Below are 19623 nucleotides of genomic sequence, written 5' to 3' on the forward strand. Positions count from 1 at the left end.
ATGGTGTGGAAAATGCTTGTTCCCTGTAAGCACCTTATATCCAGTCTTGATCCACATGTAAAACGGTGGTGTTGTACGTAAGAGGATGGCTTCGTGTCAGTTTGCATGGAGGTGTAGGGATCCAGGTGGCATTTGCAGGTATATGTTTTTCCAGTGTGCTGGGTACACGACCGATAATATTAAGTGTAATAATTCAATTGATTGAAAAGTTAAAAAATAAATAAAAAAGTAAAATAAAAAAAACCACCAACCAATAGGATTAAGACACTTATAAGTGTATCAGGTTGTCTTTCCGATCTACTAAAAATCTCCGTGACTTAGGACAAATTTAATGGTTAGCACATCATAATGATGCGTTAATAACCGAAATTTTTTTATAACATGGATAAGGATAAAATTGTTGTCTCAATTTTAGTGTATATTAATAAAAAGTAAATAAACACACGTGCTATAATTTTAATTAGTGAAATCGCAACATCGCATGGTGGTGATCCGGATACATTGAAAAATTTCTCCAAATAATTCATATGCATCAACAAATGTGCAATTTAATATGATGATACGGCTTTATATCAAAGTCGTCAATTGATTTTCACATGCAAGGATGGCTAATAATCTCCAAATTAAATAATTTTGTGCAATGATGATCTTTAGATGATGATGATTAAAAAAAAAAAAAAGAACAATTCGAATATGATGTTTGTACAATAAAGATACGTTAATCTCAAATGGAGGGACAAATAGGTTCCCCCCTAGAAAGGACACACTTTTTAAAAAATATTCTACACAATTCGTTTATACTACAAAAATAAAGACTCGAACTTTGAATGTAAAGAAAGAGAACAAACTCCTCTAACCAACTTGACTAAACCTAAGTCTGCACCAAAATTGGTACTCTTTATCTTTCTATTATGCATAGACTCAAATTGCAATTATTCCTGGTTATTATCAATTTAGTTAGTTTTATTCATATAGCATGAATAAATTATTTGAAATAAAAGGTAACTAAAACATAACCTGAACACTAAATCACCGTTAAGAAAGAACTTAAAATTTTTTAAGACATTTATTGGAATATCTTTGCTGTGTTTTCTCTCATGTTAGGATACATGGATACATATAGTACAGTTCCTACATTCATCTGGAAAATCGCACAGCTCATTACAACAAAGGCAATAGGCATGGAAAAATCTTTCAGCCCAACTATGAAATAAGCAAACATAATACAAAATGGCGGCAACAAAATAATCTCGTTCAACTTTGGGGTTCCGAGGCCGGGCTTTGACATTGTTCAAGAATTATGTTACAGCTGTTCATGGTCAGTGCGTCAAGGAGACCGTGATTCCACAATTTGAGCATAAATAATCTCCAACACCTGCCAAAGTGAGTCGTTGTTTGAGATTCAGAAATTCTAATCAAAAGCACATCATGATAATGCTACATTTTCCTCCAAGGCAATACGTAAAGCATCCAGTGCGTGAGAAGACAAATTATCTTATTGTCAGATGATACTAGATGCATTCCGGATGGCTTTCGCTGGATAGGGGCTGGATAGGGGCAGGAATGATGCAAAGACAAAATCACTTTATACAGACACTGTTCAATACTGAAGGTGAAGTCCTTAAACTTAAGACCAAAGAAAGGGTCTGACCAAAAAAATCTTGAGGGCAAAGAGTGAAAATAGTTAAATACTTAAACTAGGTCCTTATGTGAACGCCACTGTACATATAGTCTTTAGTGGTACGTTTGAATGAGGGACTTTTAAGTTCATGAAACTTAGGTTTTAATTTGTTAGGAATGGATTAGAAAAATTAGCTAAAGGGGGTTGTAAATGACTAGATGCAATAATTTCGAAGGAACTAAGGATCAAATGAGTGCAATTATTACCATATCAGAGCAGGGGATTTGACAAGATCTTGCCCGTGCAACCTCGAAAATGCCTCGCACCCCCAAGGAATATGACCATCAGCCAATACCCTGCCAACATTACACAAAATATGTCATAAAGAATCGAGAGAAAAATAATGTTCTTCCACATACGAAAATGAACTTGTCCCTTTTTCTTTGGTCCAGTGCTTGTCCATCACTGAGCATTATTAGTGCAAATGAAGAGCCCTACCAAGAGTGCCCCTTGATATCCAAGTCCAACAGTTGTAATTGAAAGAATTGAGAAGTGTAGAGAAATTACTGTTGCTTCCTCACGAAGGAGTTCCACATATGCATCATTTTCTTCTCATCTTTAGTCACATCAACGAAATCATCAAGCATCTACAATAGAGTAAAATATCACTCATTCATTTGCTGGATGCCACGTCAATATAAAGTGGTGCTAACATATTTTCAAATAAGCTCCCATATGTTCAACGCAGATCCATCGGTGCACGGGAATACAAAGAACTTAAAACAAGTCCAGATGGCACGAAAATCTTTTCCTCGATGGCTCGATCGGACATTAATAAAGGTCATGTCTGACCGAAAAGTAGTTGCCTAAGAAACATATGCTCTTGCATCAGAGAGGAGGTTTAGTTTTATACCCTTCGATCTTCAAGATCAGCAACATCATCATCAACCTCATCCTCACTATCCTGATCTGACAAAACTTGTTCCAACATCATCGGCTTCAAGCATAAAAATAATAATTAGAAATACAGTGCCGCATATTCTAAGCAATAGTATCATTTAAATATATGAGCCAATGAGAAACTAAACTAGTGACACCTGTTGGCCTCTGGAGCTAGCAACTGAGCAAGCTGGCTAATATAGAAACTGTTACAGACTTATGATTATACGAGTATATAGCATACCATAGTAGTTACAGACTTATGATACAAGTGCAAGTACTAAGGGAAAGAATAATTTACTGTGACGCTGTTAAGAATACGTGCTGAAGAAAAGAAATAATACTATGGTGTGTCAGGCCATAAAATCAGACTGGACTCTCATTCATACACCATGGAAAGAAAAATTGGCAAATTCACAATGGCTTCCATATATGACTACTTCATAATTAATGATAACTGAAAATTTCACTCCAGAATAAAGCTTAAATGGTATTGGGTGATACATTCATCACATGAGTTGTTCTCTCACCTGGGCCCTATGTGAGTGAAAGAACTTTCGCTTCCGCAGGAGGGCACAGCTGAAAATATAGAGAAAACTTCTAGATAAAAACCTTATTCATATGTGGCTACATGCAAGATTAATAATCGACATGCAAAAGGATCTATGAAAAATACCACAGCATTTGCTTAAAAACCACATTTAACAGAATTGAAAACTAGGCATAAAAAATGCTAATCAATTGGCAAGTGAAACACAGCCTGTCCACACATGATCAGTTCTGAGGGTGTGCGTGCATGCGTGTGTGTGTGTGTAGATTTGACAAGTTAACATCAGAGCGGCTTGGGAGCAACGGTTAGCATCCATCTATTAAGGTGAATTCACGTGCATGCACAAGCTCAACAGAGCTATACACATCCTAAAAGTTGTTTTAACAAGTTTTGTTGAACCAGTCCTTTTGGTTTCAGGAAAATAGGAACTGAACCGAAGCAAATAACCAGTTCAGGTCAGTTTAAGTCAGTTGCTTCAAATGGTTCAGATTCAGCTGGTTGTTGGACAGCGCTACCTGAATTTTGTTAGTTTTATTGAGTTCACATGATAAAGTAAGAATGAGTAGCCATGCATCCAAGCAACATACATGTATCTTTTTTATTATAAACATATGATGGATCGAAGCACATGTGAAGCCTTAGATTGGGAGCTGAATACCAGGTAAAACCTCATACATTTGACTTTGATGAGACAGATCCACCCATAAGTAATTACACTGCATTATTTCATGAGAGAGAGAGAAAGATACTTTCTAGGGTCTGGGCGCTCAACAGATAACTTTCTTGTCTTTGCAAACACAAGCATTGCAGGAGTTGCAAAATTGTTTCCCGATACTGATTGAACACAACCAGGATCACCATATGACTGTGGCGTGGAGCTTGAAACCCCTGCAACAGTAAAAAGCTGGATGAAACAAATTGCAGAGACAGCAACACCATCCGTAACATTCAGCAAATTACTCCTACCAGATATTCTAGCCTTATCACCTCTACTAGAATGAGCATCTGAGCAAAGAATTTGAGTGTTTGACGACAATATCCGGAAAAGGAACGCATTAAGAGATATTAGTTCAATCTGCCTCAAAGAATAATAGACTACAAAATTCTTTTCAGACATCAGGTAAAGAAAAAAAATACACAATGCAATGGGTTAACTCAATACGTTCAGCTCAAAGTAAAAATAAAAAAAGTTAACTAGATGTGTTAGAACATCTCGCAGGGTCATTTCTAATAGGATCCTAAACAAGGGTAGCTATTTGTCGCAAAATCATTTTGCTCCAAAGCAAGTCTAATAGAAACATTGCTCAATTATTCAGGGGTAATTTAAGTAAATTTTCGTAGAAAAATATATTTGCGGGATGCTTAGTAGGCACCTGAAGGAGGTTACTACATAGGTCTCCAGGAGATCAATGATATTTCATCTGCAGTCTGGAGCTTGAAATTTCATATTGCAGGATATTTCAGATTCACTATGTCAGGAACACTTTGGGTTCCTAACAATAATCCAATCAACTAGATCAAGACACGCAAGAGGATTGGTTGATCCATAATTTTTTGACCAGACACTTATTTTGCAAGGAATTAATACACAATTTACTTATTCATGTCAAGTTTTCTCCATTACTAAGATATATCTTTTCCATATAATTCCAGAGGAAAGAATTCTTAGCTAAAAGACAGTTTGAATCTTTGACACAGTTCAAAAAAGCCTGATTTGTTCCATCTTTTTGGTCATTTTTGTTTGTCTTGCCTCCACTGATTTTAAAACAACAAACACCCACCCAAAATATAATATTGAAAAATACATATAAGGGGGGAAAACCGGAGCTTCAGCACCTTATACTTTCTCAAAATTTTAAAAGTAATAGATCATATAGTCAATTCAGATAGTTTATGTGAACATGAGAAAAGAACATGTACCATCAGCCTTGTCCAGAAGCTCACAGAGTCCTGCAGGCAACTCAGACTCTAATACATGAGGATGCACGTGCTTTGCATTTTGATATAGGCCCTTGGGTCTTCTGCGTCTAAGTGGCTTTGAGCTGGAAAATGTATGAGCTTACTCCTTTCAGTTTAAGGCATTCGTATATCTCAATAAAATGACACAAGGTTAAAGAAATTATTAGGCACAACTATGGCCCAAGAAAGAAGAGAAAACTTACCAAAAGGAGAATGCTTGTAACTTAGGATCAACACCACCAGCAACAATCTGAAAAGAAAAAAATAAGAACTAATTTCTGCAGCTAGTTATCAGGGATTTGTGTATGCTTTTTCTTTTGTACCACTACCATCCGTTTGTGTAGAAAAAATATATTCTCGAAGTTAACTACAATTCCTAAATTGGCCTAGTGGTCGTTTCATCCGTCATCTTCGGCAGCCAACATCATCTTTACTATTTCAACATGTATATCCGAAGAAACTAGAAAAATTATATCACGATGAAATATGTCCTAATCTAATTCCAAATTTAACATAGGAGAAACTAATGATCGGGACAGCTAACTTTTATGGAATTTGCATAATTCCTCAGGTAACGATATATACAGTGTAAATATCAATTTTTCTGAATGGCTATGAGATATGGTTGCTAATACTTAATACAGAACTTGATCGCTGAGAAATGGTACTTTTGCTCTATCATGCAAAAAAGACGTAAAATGATAATAAAACAATACATACCTCTGATCTCCAATTATTAGTTTTCACAGACACATTTACAGCTTGATACTCTTCAGTTACCTATAAATACTTATCAGTTTAGTAGCCATTGGTCTACCCTAATTCAATGAATATAATCCCACTAAGATTCTCACAGAATACTAACCCAAAATTCAAAGTTGAAGAGATCATGTGATGAGAACAAATGATGTCTCAGACCCTACAAAAAATATTGAATAGATTCTGAGCATCAGTCATAAATTCACTAGCTACTGGTTCATTTTAAGATTGCTATACTCCTACTTTTCCCATAATCTTAAGCTATTAGGATCAATTCTATGTATGGATCCTAAAAGCTTAAGTTGTTGGGCTGTGAAGTAATTTGTTATCACAATACAATAACACAGATTTTGAGCAGAAAGTTGCACCTTGAAGCTTGCACACCTAACCAAGCAAAATGGACAAGAAAAGTCTTCAGTTACTGCAAGATGAACAAACGATTATTTCACAAACAACAGAATGTGTAGTCATTGGTATGCAAAAATATCTTCATTGGTTAAAGAATGTGAGGAAGAGGAAAAGAAAAAACGTATTAATTGAAATACAAAAATATTTTTTTTCATTTTTTATCGAAAAGGAAATGCAAGTATGGAATAAAATTACCAATTTTCATATTTTAACTTTAAGATGCCAACTTGTCCCATAACGAAAATACCATTTAGAAGTTGCCAAGAATTATAGGAAATCATTAGTACCTTCTGTCCTTTGCAATGTATTGTTGTAGTATCTATAATTAAAAATCACATTTCCTGCCCTTAACCTGGACAAGACAAGTCACAAATATTTAAGCATATCCCCAAGAGCTCAAACACAGACATATACATACTGATCCAAAAATAAAATCCACTTGAACAATCTGCTAAGATCGAAGGGATTTACTCTCGATGAATAGCACCACAAATCACCCATTTGCATGCAAGAAAGTGAAGCATACGAAGTTTTTTGGGAGTATATCCAAATTAAGTTCATAGAGTTTATTCTTATGGGAAAATACCAAGAGACTAATGATCAACTATTTCAATTTAGACTGAAACAAGAAAATTATGAAATAAAAGTAGAGACCCAAAAACTAAGTTTATTAATGATCAAACAAAACAGTATCCAATAACAACAATTTCAGGGAAGCAAAAAGTAGGAAGAAATAAACAGAATGACTGAATAGACAAATTTACTTGATGAGAGATGATAATTACCGAATGATATGAGGCAATGATGAAGAAGGAATGTCACTACATATGTATGTACTATTATAAGGAGATTTTTCCCTCGCACCATACTCCTCTGCAGAAATGGTGACCTGCACTAGCTGAGAAATGACCTTTGAAAGGCCCAAACAACCAAAAGTAACAGATATTCATCAGCAACAGTTGCCAAGAAAAGAATGTTGAATACACGTACATGTATTTTCCGTGCCTAGAGAGAGAGAGAGGTGAGATTCAAATTATTGATCTAAGAAGAAAACACCAAAAAAAAACATACAACAGTTTCGGGATTATGGGGAGTTGCAATCATAAGGCACTTGTCCTCATTTAAACAGCTCAACTGCACAAGGGAAAAAACTATATCAACTGAGAGTGGAAAACAGGAGGTCTACAATTTATACGGGTCCAGTCACAAACAAGAGATTAGAAAAAGAAAAAAAAAGTATTTTGACAGCTAAAATGTCAAAAGGTTTAGCACATTGTTAACCAGGAACTCTTAGTCAAGAAAAATTGCAAATAGTTAATCAATAGTCAGGGTACTGATGCCATACCTTCAAGAAGCAAGAGCGCATGTCAATCGTTGAAATCATCTCAGCTCTCTGTCCCAAACCAAAATTAGGAGAATTCTCCCAAGAGATATAAAGTAATTCAAGTGGTATCTTGCTCCATAGACAATATCCTCCTGCATTTGCTGTCAAGCAAAATTGATGGTGAATTTAGAAAAAATAAAATAAAAATAAAATAAAAAAAAAACTGATTTGGGCAACCAATCCCGTAAGAAAGAAGATTAAACTTGGTAAAATAATTCTTAATATTACAAGTAACAAAGAATGCTTCATCTTTCACTCCACATATATTGGTGTGAAGAGACAAGGGCATGACATAAAGGCCTCATTTGATAGAGAGGATTAGCTTGGATAGGACTATTTACTATATTGAAGGCATTTTGAAGGGAGAAATGGATGACAACTTCCCTATTTTGTCAAGAAAAGTTGTCCCTTTTAATCCTACCATTTTTGTGGGGACTAGTAGGGATATCTTTTCTTCATGAGTAACCTTCAACTTGGACAAAATATGGAAGATCTCATCCATTTCTTCCTCAAAATGCCTTCAATGTAGTGAATAGTACTATCCAAGTTAGTCCTCCCTATCAAACGAGGCCAAAGTATACTCGTCCTATCTTATTTTTAAAGTTGATAAAATATATCAGAAATTAAAACTTTAGGGACTTGCAAATGGGTCATATAGTTAAACATCTGGTCTCTACATATGCTAATGTGCCTGCATCATGTAGAACTTAAAGCTTACTAAAGAAATCCAAATTGCACAATTATGTCAGACCTGTCACAGTTTTAAATTTTAATCTGTTAAAGAACATATCAAAATGACATCAAAATTCAAACATGTGATAGAACTTTGCAAGTAAAGCTATAACTTACAAGGGAAAAAAGACATATCCACAGGACCCTTGGATAAATTGATTCCACGAAATGGGTTTTGAGCTCCCACTACAATGAACTAATATATGAGCCCAAACAGTTCGATGACATTCCACATAAAAAAGGCTTCCATACCAACAAAATTTCACAACGTACCAAAGCTGACGAGCAAGATTGCAAGGGAGCCAGATTTAGCCTCCAATGTTAGCTTATTAATGTCGGGCAGAATAAAATTTGCTTGCAGTTGACTACTCCCATCAACCCCAGTGGAATTACTTAACATGCAAGCTCGACTGAATCGATATGTAGCAGAATACTTGTTTATACATTCCAAGACAGAACTCTTATCAGATACATGTAGATGAAACCACAACAAAGCAACACGTTGATCAACAATTCTAAAACTAAAAACATGCATATACATACCTCTGGAACCGCAACATCAGGAACTAGTCTGGCTAAAAACACATACAAAGGAAAGAGATTCTGGGTTTGTAGACCTTCCATCTCATTCATCGAAATGGAAACCGTCATTTGTATCCTAAATTTCAAACCCAGTCAGGAAAAAAAAAAAACTAGCACACACATTGTACAGAACAAAAGTTAAAATTTTATTGCTGTCATTACCTCCTTTTGTGTTTGGCTTCTATTTTGTAGCTCAAACATCTCTGAAGAAACGCTGGCTACATTCGAAAAATGCACACAAACCCATTACAAATTGGCAACCAAAGTATAAATCTTCAATTTCATTGTCACATATATGCAGATAATTAGGCTAAACAATCCGAAAAAAAGTAGTACATTTCTAATAGCGCGGCGTTGGAGAATGTTGTAGAACTCGACAGGCTTGCAATAGACAGAGAGGCTCTCCTCCGCCGCAATTTCTTCCTCCGACGACATCCGCACCCGCTCCTCCTGCCGGCACATGTTACCGCCGCCGCTGCTCCTCGCGTGCCTGCAACCAAAGTTTCAATATTTTTCGCGGAAAGTCGCAGCACAAGAGGAGTGAGAGAGAACCCAGATGAGAAAACGAGAGCTTACGGAGCCAGGAGGAAGAATTGGAGCTGAAGACGAAGAGATTGGGTGGAGGTTTCGGGTCTGCAATTCTTCTTCTGGCTTTTGGGTTCTTCGCGGTGCTCTCTTCCTCATCGAAAATCACGATGGCGTGCTTGCTCTCTTCTACCGGATTCTCTCACTCATTCTCTCTGCGTTACGCTGCCAATTTTACTCAGCTGGCAGCTTTGGCTCATTTTTCAGACCAAAAATTATATAAATACTCCCTTGTCCTTTTTTTTCGAAGGTTTTTTTTAGCTTAATTTTGAAATAAATATGATAACCACACACACTCGCACACGATAACAATGAACGTTAAATTTGATTTCTACAAATACTTAAATATTTGACTTTCAATTTTAGTCATTTGTTTCCCTTACATAGTTGAATACTTTAAATAATAACAACCAACGTTAGATTTCATTCCATAAATACTCAGATATTTTATTTTCAATTTTAGTCATTCATTTCTCGTGTCGTCAAATATACAGCCTCACACTTTAAATGATAAGAACGAACCTTTGATTTCTACAAATACTTAGATATTTTACCTTCAATTTTAGTCACTTGTTCTCCGTATCGCACAATTTAAATGATAACAACAAACATTAGATTTGATTTCCACAAATATTTTGATATTTTATTTTCGATTTTAGTCATTTATTATCCGTATCATTAAACATATAGTCGCACACATTAAATGATAACAACGAATGTTAGATTTGATTCCACAAATATTTAGATATTTTATTTTCAATTTTAGTCATTCGTGTCTCGTGTCATTAAATGTACAATCCTACACTTTAAATGATAACAACGAATGCTAAATTTGATTTCCACAAATATTTAAATATTTTATTTTTAATTTCAATCATTTATTTTTCTTATCATTAAATGCTACGTATATATTAAAGAATAATTTACGAATGTGATTAAAATATGTGCATAAGAGAAAACAAATGTGTACTAACAAAAGTATTCCACATCTTTTTTAAGTAATTCACATCTTTTCTTAAAGTCCCTTTATAAGGGACAGTTTAGGATTACTATGTTTTTTTCAAAAAAAACTGCTTTTGATGTGTTTTAAAAATAATCAGCTGCAAAGTAAAGTATATTAGCATTTGGTTAACTGTATTTTAAAAGTACTGTGAGTTTGAAAAACAGTATAAAAGTGTTTAGTAAATTGCAAGGTAAAAGTGATATAATTGTATATAATGACAAAATGGACATAGTAGTAGTGGAGGTGACGACAACATCGGCGGGGATGGTGGTGGTAATAGTGGTGGTGGTGGTTGCAGTAATAGTGATAGTAGCAACAAATGGTAGGTATGGTGGTGATGCTAATAGTGGGATGTGGTGGTTTGAGTGCAGAGGTAACAATGGTGGTAGGGATGGTTGTAGCACTAGTGATTGCGGTTGTGGTTGTGGTGGCAATGATGGCGGTTGCAGTTATAGTGGTGGTATTGGCGGTTGTGGTTGTGGTTGCGATGGTAGTGGTGGCGGTTTTGGTTATGGTGGTGGTGGCAACGGTGGTGGAGGCGGCAGTGGTGACAATGGTGGTAGTTGAGGGTTGTGGTTGTGGTCACATTGGTGGAGGTTATGGTTATGGTGGTGGTTGTGGCAACATTAATGGTGGTGGTAAGCGATAGCAATCACTTTATTCTCTAAGGGTGCGTTTGTTGCACCGGACTATCTCAGATTGGACTAGCTTCAGGGACTAAGCTAGACTGGCTTAGACTACACTAAGCTAGACTAACTTAGTGAAACGTTTGGTGCAGTGTCGAACTAAAAAGAAGGATAATACCAAACTACAATATTATATTTTTTAATTCATATCTAATAATATTATATTATACCTTTTTATCTCAAATTGGACTAGCTTCAGGAAGCCTCCATCAGTCTATATTTTTCTCCCTTTTATCTCCCTCGTTCTCTCCGTCCCACGCTCTCCTTCCCTTCCTTATTTTTCTGATTAATTGACAAATATTGTTTCTGCAAAATGAAGAATCGAGCTTGGTATTTTAGGTTTTTGTTCGGTGGGCGTGGAATCTCAAATGGGCGAGCTTGGTTGACCTAGATTCGTTCTATTTTGCGTCTGACCTTGTTGAAGTGGTGGTTTGTTCTTGCAGCGCTGTCGTTGTGCTTACATCAACGCTCCTCTAGCAGCGTTCTTTCAAATATCTCGTATTTTGGGGATTTGAGTTTCGACGACGATGCAGGTCCGTCATCGATCGTCGGACGGCTACAAGGACAATGAGAAGCATACTGGAGTCCTAGAAAAGCCTAAGATGAAGCAAAGCAAGTGTAGGAGACGATATTAACAATCTTCTCCTTTTCGGGGGGTCTCGCTAAGGCCCCTTAGCAAAGCGTTTAATCCCAGCGAGTTCGGCTTAGTCTCATTAAACATAATCCATGCTTGCACCGAGTTTGGCTTAGTCTCATTAAACATAATCCATGCCTGCACCAAACACGGTCTAAGTATCCTAGCCAATCCGGTGAAACTTAGAGAAGCCAATCAAACACGCCCTAAGAGATAAAATGTGTGTGAAAGGCTAAATATGTCATTTTCAAAAAAGTTATGACGGTATTACAGTAATTGAAAATATTTATAGTGGCTCAACTTAGCTTTTTATTAAGCAATTTTTAAAAGCAACATACATGCTACTTTTAAAAACTGTTATTTAGAGGTCATTGCTTGTAAAATAAGTCGGATATTTTACGTTTACCAAACATTTGTTTACTACTTAACTTTAAAGGGAAGTAGTTTCTGGTGAAAAGAAAGCAATACCAAATGGGACCTAAGTATTATTAGACTTTCTCTGCTCCTTTTTGCCCTGAGCCTCCATCTTATAGTTGCATCATCTAACTGAATCATAAATAAGTATTCGGTTCACGTGTCCAAACCACCTAAACCGATTTTAAACCTAGAATTAGATTCCAAAAGTAAAATCCTCCTACATCTCGATGAATTCCACTTCACAAATCACAAGTCTTTGAAGCCATTTCGAACATTGAGAAATTATCATATAAGTCCTCCTTCCTAATCAAAAGATCAGCAGTATAAAATAGTCATCTTCTGCAAGACTTCACCATTCATTAACAAAAACCTTGCTACTTCAATCTCATCTGGATTTCCCTGGAGTGCCCTCATGGAGATAGTTTTGATTTATGACGATAAACAAATGGAACAAAATCCAGTGCATACCATGGAAACTCTGAGCAGGTGATCCCCTGAGCAACTCTATTAGCATTTCCCACCCGTAACAACAACTGTGAAGAACCAGTGTCGATTTGCTCAAATTATCAAAAGCAGGTAGAGAACAACCATTCAAGAAAGATGAAGTAATAAACAACAGCTGTGAAGAACCAGCGTCTTCCACGCTTTCGTTTCTTTCAATCTGTCCAGCTATGAAGGGATTAAAAACTATGATCCTAGATGTATTTTTCACCACTTCCCCCTTCCTCTCTACAAATGGGGAACATGACAACATGAATCTTGCTTGATTCTTAACTCCGAAACCATTTTTAACCTGATGGATTTTAGAAAACATTGTCTGGTCGCAACCACAGTTATCACTTGGAATAACACTAGCAAAATAAAATGGGTAACTTTGGATGCGGTCCCTATTTAGCAACATTTTTTTATTGAAACCTTGTTGGTTTTCGATTTTTTATTGAAGTCCCTGAAATTAATGCAATAATACATTTCTATGTAGGTTATTATAATTTTTAAATTAAAATTTGATATTTGTAGTTATTTATTGTCACATCCCGGACTCGAGTCTACCGTAGCACGATATTGTCCGTTTTGGGCCCCGACCACGCTCTCACAGTTTTATTTCTGGGACTCACACGAGAACTTCCCAGTGGGTCACCCATCTTGAGATTGCTCTCGCGCGAACTCGTTTAACTTTGAAGTTCCTATGGAATCTGAAGCCAGTGAACTTCCAAAACGTCTCGTGCTAGGTAGAGATGAGAATATACATATAAGACTTAGAGGATTCACTCCCTGGGCGATGTGGGATGCTACATTTATATTAATGAGATTTTAAATAAAATCCATAATTTGTTGAAAATATTTATAAAAAAATATACTTAAATAAAACCAATGATTTGTCATTACTTGTATTAATGACATTTTACATACAAAAAATTGGTAATTTTTACGATACATTTTACATACAAAAAGTTGGTACATTTTATACAAAATAAAGGTGATACGTTTTATATAATGGGTACATTTCATATAAAAAAAACAATGGGTACATTTTACACAAAAAAGAGATGGTACTTACAAAAAAGAAAAAAAATGGGTACATTTTACATATAACAAAGTGGTACATTATTTTAAGACAAATGGGTAAATTATTAATAAATTATGGGTACAAATAAAAGGTCAAAAATATGAGTACAAATAAAAGTTTGAAAAATATGGACACAAAAAGAAATTAATATATGGGTACAAACTAAAACTGAATAGAAAATTGGCACAATATAAAAAAAAGGTTGCAAATTAAAATGGGTACAAAATAAAAATAAAAATATATGATACAAAATTTAACCATAAATATAAATATATCAAATGTAACGTTTCTAACACTAAATGAATAATTTATAAATAAAATTTAATTATCTTGATATGTAAAATATTTTATTATTGAAATAATTAATTATTTTTATTAAAACCAAGGACCTTGATTAAAAATTAAAAAGGAATAAGGTTTCAATCAATGGAGTTGAAAAAAGAGGGATGAAAACCTAATTTCTCTAATAAATTTTTTCTTTGTTTAATACAAGCAACACTGGCAATGGAAAGTTGACCCCGAACATTTGTATAAAGGTGAATGCTCTTAACTAAATTGAGTTCCAAGCCGTTTACTTATGCTAGCACATCTTTTGATATACTAAAGTAGTGATTTTTTTAGAAAACCAGATATATTAAAACTTAAATAATGTTCATAAACTGACTGATTAATTAAGCAAAACTTGTTCAAAACGATGACACAGAAAGTACAAAACAACGACTACAAACTGACTAATCGGTACTGATTACTTAAATTGTTTGTAAATCTTTGAGGCAACGCCCAAAAAAGGTGATCTCTTGAGGAACAATTGTGTGCACGATCCAGTAATTTCTTTGGAACAATGTTCCTTCCAAACTATTGAAATGCGCCTGAAAATGATTCCATTATGAAATCCCAAATCGAATTTCAACTTGACAGGTCTTTGAACCCCTTTGAAACAGTGAAACTTCCTTTGATAACGCCTTCGTACGTGCATGTGGAAGATTTGTATTCCCTGAAGCGTCAATGGTCATCTTATTTAGTACTCCGCCATTCTTTAACAAGTACTTTACCAATTCCATCTCACCACGCCTTCCCTTGAATCTGTTTATACTAATAGTCTTGAGCTGCGACGACAAAGAAATAGGCACAACTTCTGGTGGAATAAATTCATGCCTGAAGTCTTCTACATTGCATATGGTACAATCCTAAAATGCATGTAACATAAATAAATCATGAGAATCCGAAAGACTGGTCTATGATGGTAAACAGTAGCATAAGTTGAATTATGTCTTACTTTGTGTTCAAAGACGAGATATTCTAGATTAGGTGATCTCTCGAGTAAATTTGTCAGAAATCTCCAATAACCGCAATTGTAAAAAACCAGCTTCAGTTGGTTCAAATTGTCAAATGCAGGCCAATCACCCTACATGAAAATAAGTTCAAGTAATGATCAAAGAGAAACTCATTTAGAAACTGAACATTTATTTACGCGTTTTTGTATCTTAAACAGTAAAGAACTTACTTCCAAACTATGAGATGAAAGAGACAGGTACTTGACATTGGAGACATTTCTCAGAAGTGCTATTGCGCGATCAGGCTCTTCTGCATATAAGAGAATATCTTCCACGTCTGCAATATCACTATTAGGCATTTCTGTGTATGAGAGATCCACATTGGCCTTGACTATGAGATTTTCCTTGATCAACAAAGAAAAATTTAACAAACTGGTAAGTAGCTGGACATCAAGGGATTCAAGTTTCGGAGCTTCAATACAAATCTTGAACTCCTCATCAAAATCGTCAAACTCCAAACATATAGCTAACGTCTTCAGTGCCGGTGCAGAGATGTTGATATCCAGACTTTCAACATCATAATCGTCAAGAGATCCCCCAATTCTCAAACCTTCCAGTACAGGGAGGTAAGATAAAACATTTTTCACTGATTCAATATCAGGATGATGAATTAGAACATAGAGGAACTTGAGATTTGGAAAACACCTTGATGTAAGAGGATGAGCAATAAAATGAAACTGCAGCTTCAAAACTTCTAGTGTTTCGCACATGAAATTTGTTTGAGGCAATTCCAAATTGTCGTCTGGATCTAAGTGAGAAACACAAAGATCAAGTTCAACAACCTTCCGTCTAATTGCACTGTGAATCCAACGATCAATAGGTGGGGGTTCGAAGTAGTCATGGTCACATCGATGCGTGATAAGTCAGGAGAGTCAAGTACATGATCCACAAATGATATAAACGCATTAACATTAGGGTAGTCATCGTCACAAAAGTACAGATTAGGAACGGAAGTCCATATGTTGTTCCATTTCTTAGACAAAACAGTGGTCCTAACAACATACTTCGTTGGAAGAAACGAAAGTATGTGGCAAAGAACCTCATTTGGTAGTGCACTTATCCTATCACTGACTCTCTCTTGAGGCTTTGGCATTGAACCCATTTGTACCTTTTAGTCAAAATTTAAAAAGATAAGCATATTTATAATGTGCATATGGTAACTTACAATCTAATGGAGAAGTAAATGAGCAAAAAATTTAGTATATCATATTTCAATATTTCAAATCGAGTATTTACAAATGAATGGCAATAACTTTGCATTTAACCATAATGTCCTCTAATGATAATTGCCTTCACAAATATCTAATTACTATTTCTTAATGAAAACAAATATTTCCAAGAAAATATTCATCATATTGGAACAATTGTTCCGGATACTATATTCTAGACAGAATGAACAAAATAAATATTTCATATTCTCTAGAGATAAACAATAGAAAGGGTAAGACTTAAATTTCACTATTCCTCTAGTGTTTTTGACAGTTTACTTGGTAGCCAAACAGATGTTAATGGAAAGAAAGTCAAAATGCTAGTGAGACAATATCTGAAGTATGAGAGTGAAGCACAAAACAATACACACTTATTAAAATTCACTTGCTACTAAAATAAATAATGACTAATATGAATCTTTTCTCTATATAGGTTTTTGGTCAGTTTGATATGAGTCTATTCAGCAGATCATTGAATAAGGAGATCATATTCCAAACATACATTTCATTTGATAAAACGAAAATGCAAATTAAGGGAGTTCTGAAAATCAAACCAAGGGTTTCAATGATTGCTCACCTTCACTCTTGTAGAGGTGCCTTAGAACTTTGATTCTTCGTCTTATCGAGGTGTGAGTGTTGATAGAAGACTTTGATTCTTCGTCTTATCGAGGTGTGAGTGTCGATAGAAGACCCAAATTTTCAATCTTAGGGTTTTCAGTTTCGTGCGGCGATGAAATTTTGAGGGGATGAGGGGTCAATAGTTATCTATTTATACATAGAACACTTTGATAGCAGGTCCCCTCGTACTTTTTTATGAACAATATGAATCTTCACGGGACACGTGTCATAATCAGAATCGTTCAATTCGAACGCTACACCTCCCTTTGAGCTGTCTTTGTTTATCAATGATGAGATTGCATAAATATGAAAGATTACAAAATAAACTTAAACATTTAAAGGAAACATCTGGAGAAAAAAATTACAAGTTCTCATTTCCAGTAAAAACAAAGTTGATATATTATCATATAATAGGAAAAACAATCAAATATAGTAAGAGCACTATTCCATATTCAGCATCCAATTTCGCAAGCATAGACAACGAAGTGCATATCACATACCACAATCAAATTCATAACAAAGCTTGACGAAAGAAAAGAAATGCATAGCATTAATCTTTGATGCTTCAAGCAGAAATTGCAGTTTGTCTGATATAGAGATATTTCAGTTTTTCCACCCTTCGCAACCAAACCTAATTGCTACTTAATTTCTTTCATTCCTTCACATTCAGTCGATCTAACTTTAAAGGGATTGAAAACTACCGGCCAGCATGAATGCCGCACCCCATAACTGTTCCACATTACACAAAATCACCAATGGAACATGTATCCAGACTATCCAGCAGCATCCTTCGCTTCATCCAAATTACCCTTTCCATTTCCATCTTACAATTGTAAAAAAAACAAGTTCCGATTTACCTACCTTTAAAAGATGAGCTGAAAGGGATACATGTTTAACATTGCAAATCCTTGCCAGAAGCTTGGTTCCATGGTTAGAATTGAGGAATTGGTTCATTTGCATGATGGTCCTGGAGGTCAATCTTGGCTTTGAATATAAAATGTGCTTTCTCTAAAATATAATCTGAGAAACCCAGCGGGCATCAAGGTTTTCGAGCAAAAGCTCATGTAAAACATTGTACCCATCTTCAGTGGCGAAGCCAGGATTTCTCGAGGGGAGGGGCGAACTTAAAAGAATGCAAGGTTAAAGAAAAATGGCAACAACTAAATCTTTTTATATAGTAATGTCTTCCATAATTAATCAATACAAACAAATTACAATTGTTGCCGGCGAGGTTTCATGTCATGAAAACGTCGCATAATAGGCTCATTATCAATAAAAGCAATTACATCTTTCTCAATGTAAACAAGCATGCTATCACTCAACCATTGATCTCCCATTTTGTTACGCAATGGTGTTTTCACAATCTTCATAGCAGAAAAAGCTCTCTCCACCGAAGCGGTTGCAACCGGTAACACCAAAGCCAATGTAAGAAGTTTATACACTAACATATAACTTTCAGACCTCTCGGTCTTCACTAACTCTTGTGCAAGATCACTAATTCCTCTCAATGATGAAAACTCACTATGCATCTTCATATCATGAATGTAATTGTCAAGTTGAATTGGAAGATTCATGAGGTCCATACGATCAAAATCTTGAGAATAAAGTTTGGCTAAACGAACAATTTTTGCTTTGTCAAAAGATGCAAAAAGATTAGCCAATATTTCATCCAACTCAGTGGCCTCACTTTGTTGTGACCTACTTGGAATATTTGAAGGAGGACTTCTTGGAATATTTGAAGGAGGAGGAGGACTACTCGGAATATTTGAAGGAGGAGGAGGACTACTCGGAATATTTGAAGGAGGAGGACTACCCAAAATGTTTGAATGAGGATTTAAGCACTGTTTCTTATAGTATCGTTCCATTACGTAACTGTAAAATGAAAAGAAATAAAAATTCTTAGACTCTATGAATACAACTAAGCAATTCAACTAATCATATTCATATGAATACAACTAAGTAATTTAACTAATCATATTCATATAAATACAACTAAGCAATTCAACTAATCATCCATCAAGATTCAAAGAATTCAAATTTTAATTTTCATCCTAAAAAATAATTTCATAATTTCATTCAAAATGTGGCTTATTACCAATAAGTTTAGTTAAAGATGACTTTTGACATGCCAATTTATCTATATGTACAATTATACATACACATGATTCTTCTAATTCCCAACAATTCATATCAATAATTTCACCCTAAAAAATAATTTCACCCTAAAAAATAATTTCATAATTTGTATTAAATAACCATGACATGAATAATCAATAACTTATAAGTTATAACCATATCATTTGATTCACATAATTAAGGTAGGGATTATGCATTTAAAAATTAAAAAATTTACCTTTAAATAGTGATTGGAGCCGGCTCAATCTCATAGGAGAGAACAGAAATTAAAGAGGACTTTGTGGCTTTGGCTTGGCTGCTGGAGTTTGAGGAGCAAATTTGGCTGAGATGGATGGTGGCCCGCTCTCTGTGTGTTGATAATTGATGAAGAAGACAGAAGAAAAGGATAGAAAAGAGTAAAGGTAGTGTGGATGGTGTGTGGTGGGGGGGAGAGTACAGACAGAAAAAGATAATTGATGAAGAAGACAAAACAAAAGGATAGAAAAGAGTAAAGGCAGTGGA

General features: G+C 35.2%; 2 protein-coding genes across 9 annotated transcripts in view; both read right to left on the reverse strand.

Annotated features, from left to right (window-relative positions):
* Positions 1–9754, reverse strand: part of LOC103448911 (polycomb group protein EMBRYONIC FLOWER 2-like) — a 44680-nt gene extending 34926 nt beyond the window's left edge. Inside the window, exons 1-22 of one of the 8 annotated variants that reach the window (XM_017335943.3) lie at positions 9511–9712; positions 9271–9424; positions 9097–9152; positions 8896–9010; positions 8626–8785; positions 8470–8538; positions 7582–7721; positions 7308–7370; positions 7022–7146; positions 6524–6588; positions 6197–6249; positions 5935–5988; positions 5790–5849; positions 5273–5319; positions 5031–5152; positions 4098–4115; positions 3860–3998; positions 3091–3139; positions 2535–2618; positions 2189–2268; positions 1888–1977; positions 1036–1375 (exon numbers count right to left, since the gene is read on the reverse strand). In XM_017335943.3, coding sequence (XP_017191432.2) covers positions 1255–1375; positions 1888–1977; positions 2189–2268; positions 2535–2618; positions 3091–3139; positions 3860–3998; positions 4098–4115; positions 5031–5152; positions 5273–5319; positions 5790–5849; positions 5935–5988; positions 6197–6249; positions 6524–6588; positions 7022–7146; positions 7308–7370; positions 7582–7721; positions 8470–8538; positions 8626–8785; positions 8896–9010; positions 9097–9152; positions 9271–9396 — 1836 coding nt within the window. In that variant the 5' untranslated portion in view covers positions 9397–9424; positions 9511–9712 and the 3' untranslated portion in view covers positions 1036–1254. Of the gene's footprint in view, positions 1–1035; positions 1376–1887; positions 1978–2188; positions 2269–2534; positions 2619–3090; positions 3140–3859; positions 4116–5030; positions 5153–5272; positions 5320–5789; positions 5850–5934; positions 5989–6196; positions 6250–6523; positions 6589–7021; positions 7147–7307; positions 7371–7581; positions 7722–8469; positions 8539–8625; positions 8786–8895; positions 9011–9096; positions 9153–9270; positions 9425–9510 lie in introns of those variants that run through there. The other 7 variants (XM_008388168.4, XR_011572930.1, XM_008388169.4 and 4 more) reach the window with 7 other exon arrangements.
* Positions 9755–14477: 4723 nt separating this feature from the next.
* Positions 14478–16008, reverse strand: LOC103413356 (F-box/FBD/LRR-repeat protein At1g78750-like). The gene is made up of 3 exons (XM_029089460.2): positions 15331–16008; positions 15103–15231; positions 14478–15013 (listed from the first exon to the last, which is right to left on the reverse strand). Exons 1-3 carry the CDS (start codon positions 15868–15870, stop codon positions 14711–14713), a joined length of 972 nt encoding a protein of 323 aa, XP_028945293.2. The 5' UTR covers positions 15871–16008; the 3' UTR covers positions 14478–14710.
* Between the last annotated feature and the right edge of the window lie 3615 nt (positions 16009–19623).

This window comes from Malus domestica, chromosome 11, assembly GCF_042453785.1.
Source record: "Malus domestica chromosome 11, GDT2T_hap1".
NCBI classification, from domain to species: Eukaryota; Viridiplantae; Streptophyta; class Magnoliopsida; order Rosales; family Rosaceae; genus Malus; species Malus domestica.